General features: G+C 38.8%; 3 protein-coding genes across 3 annotated transcripts in view; 1 reads left to right on the plus strand and 2 right to left on the minus strand.

Annotated features, from left to right (window-relative positions):
- Positions 1-5,155, minus strand: part of LOC141342771 (uncharacterized) — a 68,693-nt gene extending 63,538 nt beyond the window's left edge. The window contains exons 1-2 of the mRNA XM_073847342.1: positions 5,146-5,155; positions 4,074-5,030 (exon numbers count right to left, since the gene is read on the minus strand). Of these exons, the coding sequence (XP_073703443.1) occupies positions 4,074-5,030; positions 5,146-5,155 (967 nt within the window). The remainder of the gene's footprint in view (positions 1-4,073; positions 5,031-5,145) is intronic.
- A 6,031-nt stretch (positions 5,156-11,186) lies between these two features.
- On the minus strand, positions 11,187-12,966 carry LOC141342854 (uncharacterized). The gene is made up of 2 exons (XM_073847458.1): positions 12,697-12,966; positions 11,187-11,875 (listed from the first exon to the last, which is right to left on the minus strand). The coding sequence occupies exons 1-2, from the start codon at positions 12,773-12,775 to the stop codon at positions 11,187-11,189; spliced, it is 768 nt and encodes a 255-aa protein (XP_073703559.1). The 5' UTR covers positions 12,776-12,966.
- A 2,997-nt stretch (positions 12,967-15,963) lies between these two features.
- On the plus strand, positions 15,964-18,947 carry LOC141342946 (uncharacterized). Its single transcript, XM_073847567.1, has 7 exons — positions 15,964-15,976; positions 16,084-16,244; positions 16,587-16,719; positions 17,043-17,203; positions 17,786-17,939; positions 18,045-18,131; positions 18,769-18,947. Exons 1-7 carry the CDS (start codon positions 15,964-15,966, stop codon positions 18,945-18,947), a joined length of 888 nt encoding a protein of 295 aa, XP_073703668.1.
- Positions 18,948-19,056: the final 109 nt, after the last annotated feature.

The following is a 19,056-nucleotide window of genomic DNA, read 5'->3' on the forward strand; positions in this document are numbered from 1 at the left end:
TATAACTGGATTGCTCATAATGTCATAGAAGTGAAGCCACCACACCGCCATATTGTTATTCCCTAGTATTCCCATAATTTGTGCTCAATTATATAAATATGTTCAAATCAATTTTAGAAACTAATGTAAGATATATGTTCATGTTTAATATTTCCTGCATAATTACATACATAAATATATTTGGTATTGGATCAGTGTCATCTCATTGCATCAGAAGAAGAATGGCATCTACGCTAATATTAGTATCTTTCTTTCTTATTCCGAGGCCACCGTAGATCCAACAGATCCAATCTGTATCCAGATCAGATGGTCACTGCAGTCCCCTGGATCCAGTCCGTACCAAGAGCAGATGGTGGATCAGCAACTACAGCCTGAATGTCAGCAGAAACCATGTCAACTAGATGAGCCCCAAAACAGATCATTAGTAAACAACTACCTAGACGTCCCCTGGCACAAGACCACAGGAACCAGATGTAACATGAAACTTTTGCATTACTGACACACCATTGTTCTATTTTAATACTGTAAATTTGCTTTGACACAACTTGTATTGTAAAAAAAGCTGTATAAATAATCTTGACTTGACTTGTAGTGCAACTTCTTACACAAACTCAGCTGTTAATAGACAAATGAATGCATGACAGTTCAAACTTTTCCCATCTTGTTTGGACTTAATTTGTTTCATAACATTGCCAAAGGAGGTAAGGAGGTGGAAAGGAGGCCAAGTACTCACCTCAGTCATGCTATTGAGGGTGGAGAGAGTGCTGGTAATTGAATTGCAAAATAATGAAAACACATCAGAGACGAATGCCTTGACATTATCACATGTAGGAAGAGTTGGCAAGATAGAGTTAGCTTGATAATATTTATGAGGCAATACTACATTGTAAGTGCATTTCCTTTATTTCCCCAACACCAAACAGAGAACAGTGAACATTACAGCTTACTGATACTATGTCTTTCATAATTTAGCCACAGAGCTCATTTAATAATAGGTATTCATTCACAAGAGATGCACAGAAGGATCAGTTGTGAAGCTACTTGACAGTATATCTTGCATCTACTTTTCCTAAATACATCTTAAGTGGAAGAATAACTCAGTCATTTTAAAAATCAACAATGAAAAGCATATTACAATTAAATCTAAGTCTCTCTTAAAGGCGCTGAACAGGAACCGATTGAAAAAGCACCAAGTTCGCACTTATCTATAATTTAAATTAATTGCTTATGTTTACAAAATGAGTCTTTTTCATGAACAGTGCTACTAATTTCAGTGTATGCAGAAAAATACTATAGTGCAATATATATATAGTATATGTCACAGTTCTGTCTGTCTTGTCATTGGTTTTTCCCATTTGTCTTCCCCCCGTTGATCTGTCATTTGGTTTAGCCCTCGTCACCGTCATCTGTAACACCTGTGTTTTATTATCAGTCATCCATGTCACCTGTGTATCTTGATTAGTTTGTCTTTAAGAGTCTGTCTTTGAGTTCAGTGTATTGTCGGTCCTTAACGTTACGTGTTGTGTGAAAGCCTTCAGTGTTCCTGCCTGTTCCTGCCTTGTTCCTTTTGGAGATTTATTAAATATATTGTTATTTGTGAATATCGTCTATCGTCTCGTCTAGTCCTGCATACACCCCTAACAGAAGGACCGACCGAAACAGTTCCCCAGCGTGTTTCCCCTGCTTTATTTTTCGTTTTTCTCAGTGTTTATTTTTTGGTTTTTATCATGGACCCTGCTGTGAGCATCATTCTCCTGGAGCAGGGGGATCGCTCTCTCGAGGACTACACCAGAGACTTCATCCACCTCGTGCCTTACACGCACTACCCGGACTACTGCCTCTGTACCTTTTTCCGTAAGGGACTTAACCACACCATCAAGAGGCAGTTGTCCGGGGAAGGTCCTCGAGAGAGCATCGCTGATTTCATCGTGTGGGTGCTGGTGTCCAGCAGATCTTCGTCAAACGCGGAGGATGACACCAGCCCCACACCTGACCCAGAACCCAGCCCAACATCACCCCGACAAGCGGAGTCGCAGCCCGAGCCCACCGACGATGGAGAGCCAGAGCCGAGAGCGACAGAGCCAGAGCTGGACCCATCGGACCAGGTGCGAGAGCCGACTGCAACATCCGTGACGGTGGAGTATGACGTGGAGCTAGAGAGGGCTACAGAGAGCCCTGCCCACTGCACCACCGCTGAGGGTGAGCTTGGATCTATTTCTGGGGATTTAATAGACTTCTTCTCGGATCTTGCCCAAGATAACTCTGGTAACTTAATTGACTTTGATATGGAAATATCCGTCTGTCCTGTCTGCCCGGAATTCCCTCCCACCCACCCACCCTCTGTCATCTGATGCCATGTTTGTCTGGCCGCCGCTGTCCCCTGACAGCCCCTCAGCTCACCCTCAGCCTACCACCTGTGCAGTGGGCTCGCCGCGGGACTGCCTGCTTCCATCGGCGTCTCGGCTGGAGGATCCCTCAGCTCCGCCTCCAGCCTCCGAGTCCTGGACTCCGCCTCGGCCCTTCGACCCCGCGGTTCCACCACGGCTCTCGACGCCCTCCTCTACACCGTCACCCGTCTATCCACCAGCTCCACCGGGCTCCATCGTCTTTCCGGCTCCGCCCTGGTCAGTCGTCACCCCATCGGCTCCTCAGGACTCTGCTCCTCCGGCTGTGCCTCGTCGCGCCGTCCCACCGGCTCCTTGGGACTCCTCCTTCCTGCGGGCACAGCCTCCATCCTCTGTCGCTCTGGCTCCGCCGCGGATCTCCGGGACTCCGCCTCGGGCGCCAGAGCCTGTTCCACCTTGGCCCTCCGGATCCTCGGCGTCACCCCGGATCATCGGCTCTCCGTCTCCGCCTCGGGCTCCTCCTCCATCTGCTCCGCCTCTGTCGGTCGGCCCCATGGAGTCAGCGGTCCTCCCTCCACCATGGCTCCTCCCTCCGTCGGCTCCACCGTGCGCCGTCATCATGGCTGTGGTCTGGGTCCTGTGGGTTTCCTCCTGCTTCAGGTCCCTCCTGTGTCTTCCCTGGCTCCTCCCTCCGTCGTCGCCCCCATGGACTGTCTTCTGTGTTACCTGGACTTTTGTTCTGGTCCTCCTCCGGGGGTTGCGTCCTCCGCCGGAGCCCCCTCCCTCATTGACTTTGGTTTCCTGGTTTTCCGCCCCTCTCGTTTTTTCGTTTTTTCCACGGCGCGAGGACGCGCCTTTCCGGAGGGGGGCGTAATGTCACAGTTCTGTCTGTCTTGTCATTGGTTTTTCCCATTTGTCTTCCCCCCGTTGATCTGTCATTTGGTTTAGCCCTCGTCACCGTCATCTGTAACACCTGTGTTTTATTATCAGTCATCCATGTCACCTGTGTATCTTGATTAGTTTGTCTTTAAGAGTCTGTCTTTGAGTTCAGTGTATTGTCGGTCCTTAACGTTACGTGTTGTGTGAAAGCCTTCAGTGTTCCTGCCTGTTCCTGCCTTGTTCCTTTTGGAGATTTATTAAATATATTGTTATTTGTGAATATCGTCTATCGTCTCGTCTAGTCCTGCATACACCCCTAACAGTATAATACTATAAGACAATAAAGGCTTTCAATTCAATTCAAAAGGTTTATTGAGAAATTAAAAACAGAATTTAAAAGCAAACATAACACTTAATGGCTTCCAGACTTAAAGACTAAAAACATACAATCAGCAGACTCTACAAGTTGATCAATTGTTAAAAGAAAAAAAAGTAGAAGTAATGTAATAATGAAAAGATACATTTGATCAATAATAAATACACAGGAATACAACTTTTGACATTGTTCTTTGGGAAGGAACTCCATCTTTGAGTTAATCTGAAACTCCTTTGAATCTGAAGATGAAATGAATTCACTGTGAAAACTATAGATCATGTAGTTTGTAATGACTGGTTCGGACAAATTTTTCTAGATGACATTTTATTGCTTGATGCATTATTGTGTCTCATTTGGTGAGGATTCAGCATCAGATCTGAAAGTGCTGGATCTGAAGACGATCTACTAGCTGTGATTGTTTTTTGTATGTCTGTGTAGATAATATAAACGGCTGAAACACATCCCACATTCAGTGCAGTGATACGGTTTCTCTCCAGTGTGGATCCTCTCATGTCTCGTGAGACTTGATGAATTATTGAATCTCATGTCGCAGTGTGAACACTTATAAGGTTTTTCTCCAGTGTGGATCCTCTCATGTTTTTTCAGAGCTGATGACTGATTGAATCTCTTGTCACAGTGTGAACACTTGAAAGGTTTTTCTCCAGTGTGGATCCTCTCATGCAGTTTCAAATGGTTTGCTGTGGTAAAAGTCTTCTCACACTCAAAGCACATGTACTCTCTCACATCAGCGTGTATTTTCTGATGTCCTTTCAATTTTTTTAGTTGTGAGAATCTCTTTCCACACAAATGACATGGATAAGGTTTCCCCTTTGTATGAACTTCCAGGTGTTCCTTTAGGCCTGAAGCCCGCAAAAATGTTTTGCTGCATTGATCACACACGTACAGCTTCTCTCTGGTGTGGATGTTCATGTGTATCTTAAGGGTTGATGAATGCATGAAACTCTTTTCACACTGATCACAAGCAAACGGTTTCTCTCCAGTATGAACTCTCATATGTATTTCAAGTAGTCCTTTTAGGGCAAAACTTTTCCCGCACTGATCACATGTGTGCGGTTTCTCTCCAGTGTGGCTCATCTCATGTGTTCTCAGATTTCCTGACTGAATAAATCTCTTGTCACAGTGTGAACACTTGTACGGTTTCTCTCCAGTGTGGATGTTCATGTGTACCTTAAGGTTTGATGATTGTGAGAAACTCTTCCCGCACTGATCACAACTGAATGGATTTTCTCCATTATGAATTCTCATGTGAACATCAAATTTATATTTTCTTGAGAAACTCTTTCCACACTGAGTGCAGGTGAAAGACTTCTGTGCTCTTCTCTTTAAATCTTTCTGTTTGGTTTGAGAGCAGCTCAAATGTGTCTCATACAACCTCAGTTCTTGATTATCCTGGCTTTCTTCTATTAACTCTGAAATACAAATTAAAATGGTTAATTTTCAGTAACCCTGTTGAGCCCTGACAAATGTAATACAATACTTAGGTCCCTGAAACTTTAAATAGTACATTGATCTTCAAATTTGTACTTTTAAACATCCCCTGTAACTATTAAATGTTTAACTACACATTTATCTAACATAAATCTTACTGAAAATGTACTTTACAGCCAATCTAAATCAGCTTGAAGCTTTATAACCATCAGCACTATTAATAAAGAAAGAAAAATATACACCAACCTGCTTGTTCTTCAGTATCTTCAGTGTGTTTGATTCTGCAGGGTTCTGGATCTCTCATCTTCTCTCTGTTTTTGCAGATTTCAGCTCTTCCTGATGCTTTGATACTCATCCTCGATTGTAAACTGATGGCAATATTTCAGCATTTATTGGCAAACTGCAGTGGGAGGAGCTTCACTGATGATGATGATGTGATTGCAGTGGGAGGAGCTTCAGTGATGATGTGATTGCAGTGGGAGGAGCTGATCTGCCAAAATCAAAATTATATCAGAGTTACTGCATTTGTTTCTATACAAATCAATAACATAATAAAAAAAAAATGTACTGTTAATTCTTCCAGGCTATACATAATCATAACATTGAAATAGAATCATTAAAATACAAATAAATCTAAAGATTTGTAACCAACAAATGCCCTCAGTCTGTTGACACCAATGAAATGAGCATTAAGTGGCTATTTTAAGGAGATCTTAAGACATCAGCATAATAAATGAGCTGAAAACAGAAACTATTGACATGAAATAAAGAGTCTTTTCAGCAGCTCTGTTAATATTGATGAGTCTCAGACTATCAACACTCATTCAACAAGACATTCAGGATCATCAGCAGATCATCTCACTTTATACAGAGAAGCCTATTTGCTGTTAGACTTGGACTTTTTCATTTCAGGACAGACATTTCTAACTATTCAGAAAATCCATCAGTGTCTTTGCAAATATACTTGATCACTAAAACTGATAGATTAACCTCATCCTTTGGTCTCTATACATAAAGAGTCATTATATAGATGGGCGAACATAATCACCTGGTTTTGTAAATGTGGCCAATTACATTTGCATTAAGCACCCAGTTCGCACTTGTCTATAATTTAAATGAATAACTTACGCCTACAAAATTTGTCTTTTTAATGAACAGCAAACTTCAGATATAAAAATACTGATTTGTTAGGTGATGTTTTCTCATTAAAATTATACAATTTACTCTTAAGCACAATTACACAACTTTTTGGCATTGTTCTTTGGGTAGGAACTTCATCTTTGAGTAAATTGAATCTCACAGTTGAATCTGCTGGTTTTTGGTTTAACTTTATTCACTGTAAAAAACTCTATATATATATATATAACTTTAGCTGTGACTGATTGGGGACTAATTCATGCTGGATTAAAGGCTTTCGTCTGCTCCCAGTGTGGAGAGAGTTTTACTAAGGGAAGGCATGAATGTTCATGTGCATATTCACACTTCAGAAAAGCCTGTCACCTGTCCTTAGTGTAGAAACACTTTCACATGTAAAGGAAGCCTTTTTGTGATAATTTAGTCATCTGAATTGTTTTATTCTACCTAAAGTCCTCTACATATGAGATTTTAGTTCACCAAATTTACAGTACGTTTACTCAACTAAAATGCAGTGAGTTTAGTTGAATTGTTTAGTTACATTTCAAAATGATGTACTTTCATCTGTGAATCTGTTAACATGAATGCTATTAAGGTTTGAACATGCAATATGGACGGATTTAACTTCTGTGAAATATAGTGCCTTTATCTGGAAATTAAATTAAACGACTTCTGAAAGAAACAAGAACATGGTCTTCTTTTGAATGCATTCTTTATTAAAACAACACCCAGGAAACAATTTGAACCAAATTTTAACCAAGTGTTCTGGCGCCAGACAGTAGTAAACCTGTCATTATTTAGATATCAATGTCAATTATTGGTTGTAATGGTCAGAATCGGTCATGAATCAAATTTCAAAGTGGAAACGACAATCATTATTTGGCTCATGGCTCTTTGGATCACTGAAATGAATCTCAGACACCTGTGATAATTAGTTTGATAAATGAGCCCAATTAAATGAAAAGTACTTAAGAAAGATGTTCCACATAATTAAGCAGGCCACAGGTTTCAAGCAATTATGGGAAAGAAAAAGGTCTCTCTGCTGCCGAAAAGCATCAAATAGTGCAATGCTTTGGACAAGGTATGAAAACATGAGATATTTCACGAAAACGTAAGCGTGATCATTGTACTGTGAAGAGATTTGAGGCTGATTCAGAGCACAGACGGGTTCGTGCAGGTAAAGGCAGAATGAGGAAGGTTTCTGCCAGACAAATTCATCAGATTAAGAGAGCAGCTACTAAAATGCCATTACAAAGTAGCAAACAGGTTTTTGAAGCTGCTGGTGCCTCTGGAGTCCCTCGAACGTCAAGGTGAAGGATCCTCCAGAGGCTTGCAGTTGTGCATAAACCTACTATTCAGCCACTCCTAACTAATGCTCACAAGCAGAAATGGTTGCAGTGGGCCCAGACATACATGAAGACTCATTTTCAAACAGTCTTGTTTACTGATGAGTGTTGTGCATCTTTGGATGGTCCAGATGGATGGAGTAGTGGATGGAACATGTCCCAACAAGGCTGCGACCACACCAAGGAGGTGGCGTTTTTGGCCGGAATCATAGGGAGAGAGCTGGTTGGCCCCTTTAGGATCCCTAAAGGTATTAAAATGACCTCGGCAAAGTATGTCGAGTTTTTGACTGACCACTTTCTTTCATGGTACAAAAAGACTGTGCCTTCCTTAGCAAAATCATCTTCACGCATGACAATGCACCATCTCATGCTGCAAATAATACCTCTGTGTCATTGGCTGCTGCATAAAAGATGAGAAACTCATGGTGTGGCCACCATCCTCCCCTGACCTCAACCAGATTGAGAACCTTTGGAGCATCCTCAAGCAAAAGATCTAAGAGGGTGGGAGGCAGTTCACATCAAAACAGCAGCTCTGTGAGGCTATTCTGGCATCCTGCAAACAAACTCAATCAGAAACTCTCCAAAAACTCACAAATTCAATGGATGCAAGAATTGTGAAAGCGATATCAAAGAAGGGGTCCTATGGTAAGATGTAACTTGCCCAGTTAGGATGTTTTTGATTTAAATAGATTTAGATTTCAGTAAATATGACCACCTAATGCTGCAAATTCAGCAAATGCCCATTTTCAGTTCTTTACAACCTATACAATGTTTTAACTCTGTTGTGCATAATAATGTGGAACAATGCATTTTCAGTTCTTTATTTTTGAAATAAATACTGTTATCATTAGGAGGTTTGTTCAATGAAATTCGAATTATACCCGAATGGTTGATGACTTAAAAATTATACTGACTGTCATTTGCATTGACTAATTATGAAAACCAGAGAAAGAAATCATTTGCATAATAATTTGGAACGCGGTGTACACATACGAGGAATTTGTTTTTGTGACAGAAGCTTCCAGCGCCATTAAACCTTGTAATGCCATTGGCTCCTCAAACTGTCAGTCAAACCTCATTATTCCTCCCATCTCTTTCTTGAACGAAGTGATGCGTGCAGTTTGGAGCATCTTTGCTTGATCGCAGGCTGAAGGTAAATAAAGTTGAACTGAACAGTTGATTGAATAAGTACAACATTTTCTATACTTAGGAAATACTTAATTTATGAAGGCTAATGTTTTTTGTTGTTTGTTTGTTTTAGTATTTCAGGAACGGAGAAGAGTGCATTTGTGAAAGCCAAATATCTTGTGTCATATCCCTGCTGAAAAAAAGCCTATGCTGGTTGGCTGGACTTAGCTGGAAGTAGCTGGTCTCCCAGCTAAAACCAGGCTGTTTGACCAGCTAAAACCAGCCAACCAGCCTAGGCTGGTTTTAGCTTTTTTTTTTTTTTTTTTTCACCGGGGATTTTAGCCAAATAAGAGAAAGAAACTTCACAAAGTTCATGAAAATGTAAATGCGATGCAAGTACTGCTTCTGGTGTGGTGGTTATGATGGGGAAAAAAAAAAAACATTCACTGGTCAAGAACTTTGTTTTTTAATTCAATTTTGGTGTAATGTTAATAATATCCATGCTGGGGAAGAAAAAAAAAAAACAGCTAAAACCAGCCTAGGCTGGTTGGCTGGTCTTAGTTGGTTTCAGCTGGTCTCCCTGTCTGGTTTTAGCTAGTGGTTTCCCAGCCTGACCACCTAAGAAAAGTGGCCAAAACCCCTCCAAAACCAGCCTGATGACCAGCTAAAACCAGCCAACCAGCCTAGGCTGGTTTTAGCTTTTTTTTTTTTTCACCGGGGATTTTAGCCAAATAAGAGAAAGAAACTTCACAAAGTTCATTAAAAAAGTAAATGCGATGCAAGTACTGCTTCTGGTGTGGTGGTAATGATGGAAAAAAAAAAAAAAAACATTCACTGGTCAAGAACTTTGTTTTTGAACTCAATTTTGGTGAAACGTTAATAATATCCATGCTGGGGAAGAAAAAAACAACAACAGCTAAAACCAGCCTAGGCTGGTTGGCTGGTCTTAGTTGGTTTCAGCTGGAAGTTGTTGGTTTCAGCTGGTCTCCCTGTCTGGTTTTAGCTAGTGGTTTCCCAGCCTGACCACCTAAGAAAAGTGGCCAAAACCCCTCCAAAACCAGCCTGATGACCAGCTAAAACCAGCCAACCAGCCTAGGCTGGTTTTAGCTTTTTTTTTTTCACCGGGGATTTTAGCCAAATAAGAGAAAGAAACTTCACAAAGTTCATGAAAATGTAAATGCGATGCAAGTACTGCTTTTGGTGTGGTGGTAATGATGGGGGGGGAAAAAAACATTCACTGGTCAAGAACTTTGTTTTTTAATTCAATTTTGGTGTAATGTTAATAATATCCATGCTGGGGAAGAAAAAAAAAAACAAAACAGCTAAAACCAGCCTAGGCTGGTTGGCTGGTCTTAGTTGGTTTCAGCTGGAAGTTGTTGGTTTCAGCTGGTCTCCCTGTCTGGTTTTAGCTAGTGGTTTCCCAGCCTGACCACCTAAGAAAAGTGGCCAAAACCCCTCCAAAACCAGCCTGATGACCAGCTAAAACCAGCCAACCAGCCTAGGCTGGTTTTAGCTTTTTTTTTTTTTTCACTGGGGATTTTAGCCAAATAACAGAAAGAAATGAAAAATGCAATGCAAGTACTGCTTCTGATGTGGCAGTAATGACGGTAACCAAGGCTGGTTTTAGCTGTTTATTTATTTATTTTATTTCATTTTCACCAGGGATGACACATGCAACAATGCCAAATAAACATTTATATACAATAATATTTCATTAGTCAATGCCTTGCCTTACATTACAGTATTTATTAATCTGTGCATGTAAATTAATCACAATACAGTCATTCGTTGTTAGTTTAAAGTGCACTATTGCTTAAACTTCAACGTTTAACTAGTTTTAACAAACACAACTTTTGCTTTTATTATTGCATCGCATCAGTAAATGTTGAAATAACATTAAGATTAATAAATACTGTAGAAGTATTATGTAAGTAGACATGATAACTAAACTAGTTAACAAATGTTAACTAATGAACCTTTTTGTGACATCTTACCATTTATATAAATGTAGCTGTATACAATAAATCCACAATACCAACTTTTGACAGCACAGTGTTTAATATTAATTAAATTAGTGTTTTTAATATTTTTTTCAATTGCCTAAAAGTTGCAGGATCATTGGAAGTTTCCGGCTGACGGCAAAAATGTATTTTGGCTGTCACAATAAGGTATATTCGGCCCTGTAACAGAAAGAGCTGTTGGATAACATGTAATTACTACTTGTTTTAAAAGCAACAGTGAAGAACAAAATTAAAAATAAATCCCAGCTCTCTTAAAAGTCTTATAGCTTCCTAAACAAGAAGGGTTTGTCAAAAGCTTCTGCTTTCCTTCACAAAAAAGGTAAGCAAACTACAAGTGACACATGAATTATAAGACAACTGAACGTCATATTAAACTCGTAAAAAACAATGATATCATTTACATTATGAAGCAACATTACAATGTTTTTTGGGGAAGAAATCCATCACTGAGTTGATCTGGATCTCCCAGTTGAACCTGCTGGTTTTGAAGATGAAGATGAACTGTAGATCATGTTTCTTTGTCATGACGCCGCATCAAGCATGAAAGTGCTGGATCTGAAGACTTATTGTGACTGTTTTTTATATGTCTGTGTAGAGAAGATGATTGAATGAAAAGCTTCCCACATGCAGAGCATTGATACAGCTTCTCTCTAGTGTGGCTGTTCATATGTACTTTAAGGGTTGATGAGTTTGTGAAACTCTTCCCGCAGTGATCACAGGGACACAGTTTCTCTCCAGTGTGAATCCTCATGTGAAGCTCAAGTTTATATTTGCATTTCAAACTCGTTCCGCACTGATCACATCTGAACGGTTTTTCTTTTGTATGAGCTTTCATATGTGCCACAAGGCCATTATTTTGTGCAAAACCCCTCCCGCATTGATCACATGCATACGGTTTCTCTCCAGTGTGGATCCTCTCATGTGTTTTCAGATGTGATGAGCGACTGAAACTCTTCCCACATTGACCACAAGTGAATGGTTTCTCTCCAGTATGAATCCTCACATGACACTTAAGACTTGTTTTGCTTGTAAAAGTCTTTCCACAGTGAGTGCAGGAGCAATATTTTTTGGCTCTTCTTTTCTTCATTTTTTCCTGTTGGGTTCGAGAGCAAGTCAGAAGTTTTTCTCTAGTTTTAATATTCATTTTTACCTCAGCTTTACTCATATCTTCAGTCTCCTTATTTTCTTCAGTCGACTCTGAATTAAAATAAAAAATTGGTTCTTTTTAGTAACTCATTAAAACAAACCAAATCAAAACCTCAATTAATTGACCACTTTTTCCTTGATTGTGATTATTAAATTTACTTATTTTTAAAATATATTTATTTCTTGCCATCATAGTTCATCTAAGGTTCATACTGTAAATTTATTCAACTATTAAATGTAGGATTTGTTTCCAACGAAGGAGTTCATTTCTTGTGATTTTAAAATAATTGAATAAAACTATTTATGGTTTTGTTACAAAGAATAATAAAAAACATCATAGGTTAGTACTCAGGGTCTGCACTCAGTTTGTGATATTCCCAATATTCAGTATTTTAGAATAAAGAATAGGGATGCAAAAATAACGATAAACATAATGATACAGATGCATATGGGAAACCTTAGCAAATATATTTTCTTCCATTACCATTTGGTCCAACAGTGAAAAAAAAAGGCAGGTATAAAGAGATCAAACATGTTGTATAACTTTTTTTTTGGTGCCAGTGTAATATAACAGAAAGTACCAAAGTGTCATAAATGTACATTATGTTTGAGCAGAAAAACTAAATGCCCACAAAATGTTTGCGATGACACTAATGTAAAAACAAAGTGAATGGTTTTATCATTATAAAAAAAAACAATGAGAGGAAATAAAATATACATCGTCTGGTTGGCAGTTCCATTGGATTTTTAAGCCCTTATTTTTTATATTAAGGAATGTAAAACTTTTTAGGGATCCACAGGTAACATGTTAAATCTTTGTTAGTTTAATATACCACAAAATCATTAAAGATGAATGAAGAATAAACACCAACCTCCTTGTTCCTCATGTTTTATTCTCCAGGACTCTGGTTCACTTATGTTCTCCTCATGCTCCTCTTTAACAAACACCATATTCACAGCAACAGATCTCAGTTCAGCTGATACTTCTCCAGATATTCCTACTTGAATCAAAACTTAGTCACGGCTATGAGAATATTATAGGTAACATTATTTACCGACCTGATTCAATTTTGTATTTTTCTATTTAGAAATAGTACATTTCAACTAACAGTTCCTATCATCACAACAAAACAACAAATCACGCTGAAACTAGTCTTCTTCTGAGGTTTAATGACGTTTGCCAAACAACCTATGTATTTTAGCGCCACCTGCTGGACTGGAGTGAGAAGCGTCGAGAGGAGGGAAATAATATGAAAAAAAAAACACACTTGCCAGTGTACATATTTAAATTTGGCAAAGTCAACTCTGCTTTAACTTGAACTCTAGTAGCAAAAGGTAAAAAAACATATAAATACCGTTCGGTTTCTCGCAAAAAACGATGTTTCGTGTCTTAGGACATCAATGTATCGTCACAAACTGCAGGTGTAATTTGGATTTGTCTGCGCATGTTTTTTTTTTTTTTACTTTCAAAGGTTCGATGCCATCCACTGCCATTAAACCACTAACAGACTGCAGTGGTTCGGGTCCCTGGAGCTAAGCAGATAAACACCAAATTTGCATGTTTGGGTGAACTATCCCTTTAATAAAACATACTATTAATAAAAGCTTTTAAACATCAAAATGGCTTTTATCTTTTAGTTTTTGAGTGTTTTTTCTGCAGCTTTGTCATGATGTTCCCCCTCCACTTCTCTACAATCAGCTCTGAAATGAAAGAACAATGCTACGAATGCTACAGTGCTTGGTGTAAACTTATAATAATGGATAACTACAGTCACATAGACAGGGCAGAACACATCTTTTGACTTTTCACTTCAATCAAACAAACAAACATACAGAAACACTGAAAATCACTCAATTCTGAATAAATTCGTCATATTTTCTTCACACACTCACTGCTGCTGAACTAAACGTTTATTTCAGTAGGAAAATGCCAGAAAAGAGCCTGTAAAATGGGACTTTAATCAAACCCTGTAAAATGTACTTGATGTTTTTGTTAATATGTGAAAAACTGTGAACTTTTGGCCTCACATCAGAAGAAACACGCAGAGCGTAGTAATGGGTAGCGAAAAAAGAACTTCTCTTCATGACGGAGTAAGCAAACTACAGGTGTATTATAAGACCATTGAACATCATATGAAACTTATAAGAAAGATTAATATAATTTATATCATGAAGCAAAATTATTAAAAAATTCAAAGTGGCATCGCCAACTACTGGCCTGTCAGCATAATGCAGTGTTTTTAGTTTTCAAGTTTTCATGGATCCATGTGAACAAGGATCATTTGACAGTGTTGCCATCTAAACTTTTTTTTAAAAATGCAAAGAAAAAATTCTGCTTTTAGTGCAGTGTTGTTGTGTGAATGTACCATTAATTAGGGGCCAAGCAATGAAGCTCACTTTTGAACTGGAAGGCACAAAATTAAACTTATTTTTTTTCTTCTCTGAATCCTTGGCTCATGCCGAGTCGAATGAACACAAAAATAAAATAAAAATTGTAAGGTTTAGTTTTTACTACTTTTTCAAACTCATCCTAGATGGTTTGTCTGATTTTCACCAAAATTGGCTCAGATCATCTTCAGAACATGTCAAAAAATCATGGAATTCAAGTTGATTGGTCAAACCGTTCTCGGAAAATGTGCCAACACATTCTACGAAAAGCATGCAAAAATGGATGTGAGGATATATCTCCACAACGGTTTGGTGTGTGTTATAACAAGCATGACCTGAGGCTACCTGCAGTGTTTCGGGACACTGCCACCTAGTGGTCAGGAGATATGAAAAATGGCAAATGTTGCTTATAACTTCTCAGTGGTTTGGCCAAAAATCTCGAAAGTGGTGTCTTAGATTCGGAGGAGCATGTCAAGTTGAACCATTTCAGCCATTTTGAATTTTGTCATAAAATGCGATATTTTACGAACACATTGCCGAATTGTTTTACGAAACTTGGTATGTGTCTTCGGCACCATGCCCTGACAGTACTCAAAAGGTTTGGTGGCTTGAGATACAAGGATGAAGATAAAAATACATTCTGATACCTTCTGATAAAAAATGGCTTGTGTAATTTCACCCGCTTCGAACGTTATCACTCGATTGAATGGGCGTTATCAGTGGTTATCAGCTGATAGATATGGGCCAGTAGGGGCCTGCTGCGCCTACTGGTAGGCTCAGAAGGCTGTTATCATCCATCCACATGGTTAATCAGCGATACTAATAGAGAAGACTCCAGATCCAGTCCCAGAGGAATCCAGCTCACCGGTAATCAGAAATCTATTGGATGACGCGGGAACGTCGCGGTCGCGCAGTTTTTCCGGTTGATATTTTCAGGTAAGATCATTGAAATGAGCATAAACTGTAATTAATTAGTCAATAAGCCACAACAATACAGAAAATGTGTTTTAAGGTGGTGTGACATGAGTGTTGACATGAAATAACCGTTTTGCAATTGCATTTGTAAACGTTATATATTACGTTATAAGCCTGTCCTTACTTTATATGATTTATGTGAGCATTAGCGTTGCTAATTAGCATGTTTTTCATTTGTCTGAAGCTAATGGGGAAATAGTTTACTAGTTAAACGCAAAATTAGCCTGTAAAAATTTTAAAAACTTATTTGTAAAGACTTATTTTTTGCTTATTGCATATATTGTGTCACTGAAGCTATATCATACTCATATTCAGTGAAACATTCAAACCCAAGACGTATTTTATGGCTCTTTGGTATGTTTGGAATCTTCACTATAATTTAAAATAAAGCTTGACTGCATTTGATCCCACATGAGGAAGCTTACAATTACATTTCATGCAAAAGATGAACACTGGCAATGTATTAGAAGTAAATAGACTGTGGTGTCTCTGTGTGTCACATATATTGCTGTCCTCAACATTGAACTTGAAAAATAAAACCCAAAGTCACAGGTCTGCCTGCCTGTGAAACATTAATATCTCTTTACCTAATTTTTTTTTCTCCATTTACCATTTCCAGCAAGTTGCAAAGGAGTTCTGTGGTAAGTTTCTTTTATTACTTCCATGCATTATGTCTATGTTGAACAATCCAAAATTGGTTTTGGGCTGTTTAGAGAGAGGGCCCATTCACAAATCTGTCTGTGCAAGTTTCTCTCTGTTTATGTTTTAGGTTAAAGATGGCTCAGAGAGGTAAGCCTTACACAGTTGCTAATCTAGAAGCATTAGACAAGTGTGTCCGAGAACGATGGTATGATCTGCAACACTGTTTTTTTTATTACTGATTTATTACTGACTAGCTTTTTCTTTCTTTGTTTTTATTCAACAAGAGAGAACGCACATTAATGAAAAGCAAAGGGAGACCTTGATTTCTTTTTTTAAGGAGGGAATGAAGCATGTCGGCTCACCCTTAATAGCAAGAGCTGCATCAGCTACGTGTTTGGACACCAGTGTCATAGAAGTAAGGTTTACTTTAGTGCCACACTAACAATCAACGTGTCAAATAAATATAGCATTCTAAAGAACTGCTTGTATAAATTAAGTGTTTTGTTAAAATTCAGTTTAATTGGTCTAATACAGGGGTGCTCAATCCTGTTCCTGGAGATCTACCATCCTACAAAGTTCAGCTCCAACCCTGATCAAACACACCTGAACCAGCTAAATAATCTCTTAGGTAGCACTTGATAATTGCAGACATCGGTGTTGGAGCAGGGCTGGAACTAAAGTCTACAGGTAGGTAGATCTCCAGGAACATGATTAAGCACCCCTGGTCTAATACTTTTGTTATTTTTTTCTTTTTCAGAACTGGATCGGTAATTACAAAAGATCCATAATTACAAAAGCTACCTCTGAGCCCCGGCCAGCAAAGGCCAGAGTTCATATCAGAGAGCTGTCACCTTACAATCTTTTTTGTAGAGATGTATTGAGAAACAAAGGTGAGAGACAATATTTAACAGATGCTTTCAATTGTTGAACTAAATGGTTTGTTGTTGTACATAGCAGCCCTGTTTACATCAGGGCTTTACAAGGGTTACAAGTTGCATTCATCAGTGTAAGACTGCTGTGTGTCTTAAAAAGAATCATCAGGTCATCAACTTTACATGTTATCTTGTTTAAACAGAGTTGTTATAGAGAAATGGGTTTCACAACCCAAGTAAATTAGTGTGTTGGACAGATTGTCATTGTATGAATTTACTTTAAAAAAAAGACATGCTGACTCTAAAGTAATACGTTTTCTGTGCAACTATTTTTTCCTTAGGCACAATGAATGATATCAAGGGCAGGTGGGCCACATTGGGGGAAGATGAAAAAAATAAATACATTGAAGAGGCAGCAGCACTGAGGGCACATGGGCAGGCCCTTAGCCCTGAAATGAGGGACGCCCGAATTAAAATGCACCTTAAGAAGCTAAAGTTAGAGGTTTGGATAGAGGCTTCATTTGCTTGGCATTAGTGGTATTATTAGAGTATTCGATGCAAGAATGATGTGAAAGCAATTGTGATGTGAGCAGAACAGTTTGACAGACAACTGGATTGTTTATCTGTAGATTTTTTTTTATATAATTTCAAATTAATTCTTATCAAATACATATTCCAGCTGATTTTTGTTTAAAGGCTATCAACATTAAATATTTTCACATTGAAGAAATTGTCAAAGGCTCATACCACCCTCTCAAACTAAATTCCTACTGGTTAAGCTGGTCTATTCAGATCAAGGTGGTCAATTGAAGCATTAGTAGTCACACATTGCTATGAGTCAAATTATTAGTTGGATATTGGACTCTATGTAAACACAGTTAATGTATAGTTAATGTAACCCTGGTGGTCCCTGACCACTTATTTGCTACGTGTGACAACACTGTTTTCATATATTGCCGAACCCTGTAATGAGCTGTTCCTTTAGTGTGTGTTGGATTTTTAAAAGTAGGTTTTGTCTATTTTGTGTTTAATCAATTATATTTCTATTTTTTGTGGTTGTCTTGTTTATCTTAATATTGTAAAGGTGTCCAAGCTTGAGGATTTGGGTGTGGAAACAGCCATTTTGTCATTTGACCGCCAAAAATCCAGCTTAGAGGTGTATGAACTAAGCAGCAAAGGAGCCACTGATTTCCTTGACTCAACGGACACAGTGAACAACTTTGCACTGCATTTCAAAGGTATTGCTTATGAAAATCCACAGAAATGGACACAGGCCCGTAATAGTGTGAATATACATAATACAGTTTTATGAAATTAATTGTTGTCTGTTGTTACATCTTTAGCCAGCTCCTCAGCCATAACACCCAGTACTAAAGATCAAGTCAGTGTGCTGGTAGGAAAAGTGCAAGATCTGTTCAACCAAAAATATAGTAAGTGTATGTTCAAATACTTTTAAAGCTGATGTAAAGAAACTGCTTATCTTGATAACCTAATATGCCTTCATGAATCCATGGCATTATTATCAAATAAATAAATAATTTATCTAATGTGCTCATCAACCAATAGATTATGACACCTTACCAGAATGAATGTTTGCAGCTAGAGGGGAGAGTCACAATTATCCAGCTGTGTAACTTTGTGTAACATGTGCATACATGTGTGTTTGTGTGTTTGTGTTTGTGTGTGTGTGTGTGTGTGTGTGTGTGTGTGTGTGTGTGTGTGTGTGTGTGTGTGTGTGTGTGTGTGTGTGTGTGTGTGTGTGTGTGTGTGTGTGTGTACCTGGTATTCATCACGTTGCGGGGACCAAATGTCCCCACAAGGATAGGAATACCAGTAGATTTTGACCTTGTGGGGACATTTCTCAGGTCCCCATGAGGAAACAGGCTTATAAATCATGCACAATGAGTTTTTTTGATGAAGTAAAAGTATGCACAATCTCCTGTGAGGGCTAGGTTTAGGTGTAGGGTAGGTGTAGGGCCATAGAAAGTACGGTTTGTACAGTATAAAAACCATTACGCCTATGGAATGTCCCCATAAAACGTGTGTGTGTGTGCCTGTGTCTTTCAGAGGAGGCTGGAGGTACTGGAAGGCTCCCCTACCAGTCCCTGGTGAATCAGGGCATGACCATACAAGTTGCTGGACTGCCCAACAGCCTTACCCTCAAGAAGCCTTCCTTTTATGGAAGAAACCAATTGGAAGCCATTTTGAAAGCTGCTGAGGGGATTTCATTTAAAATAAGTAAGTGACATCACCAGTGGTTGTGTTTCTCCACTTGTGTTTTGGCAGACCATTTGTCTCTATGCAAAGTGGGGAAAATAAGTTAACTAAAGAATATGTGAGTCTTTGTATAGTGCT

The sequence above is a fragment of the Garra rufa genome, chromosome 1 (assembly GCF_049309525.1).
Source record: "Garra rufa chromosome 1, GarRuf1.0, whole genome shotgun sequence".
In the NCBI taxonomy this organism is placed as follows: domain Eukaryota; kingdom Metazoa; phylum Chordata; class Actinopteri; order Cypriniformes; family Cyprinidae; genus Garra; species Garra rufa.

Excerpts from the sequence above, each read along its gene's own strand:
- LOC141342854 (XM_073847458.1), bottom strand. The coding sequence starts at position 12,775 with ATGGTGTTTGTTAAAGAGGAGCATGAGGAGAACATAAGTGAACCAGAG. Across the intron at positions 11,876-12,696 it reads AAAACATGAGGAACAAGGAG|AGTCGACTGAAGAAAATAAG; the intron begins GTTGGTGTTTAT and ends ATTTTAATTCAG.
- LOC141342946 (XM_073847567.1), top strand. Across the intron at positions 16,245-16,586 it reads TGGACACCAGTGTCATAGAA|AACTGGATCGGTAATTACAA; the intron begins GTAAGGTTTACT and ends TTTCTTTTTCAG. Across the intron at positions 16,720-17,042 it reads AGATGTATTGAGAAACAAAG|GCACAATGAATGATATCAAG; the intron begins GTGAGAGACAAT and ends TTTTTTCCTTAG.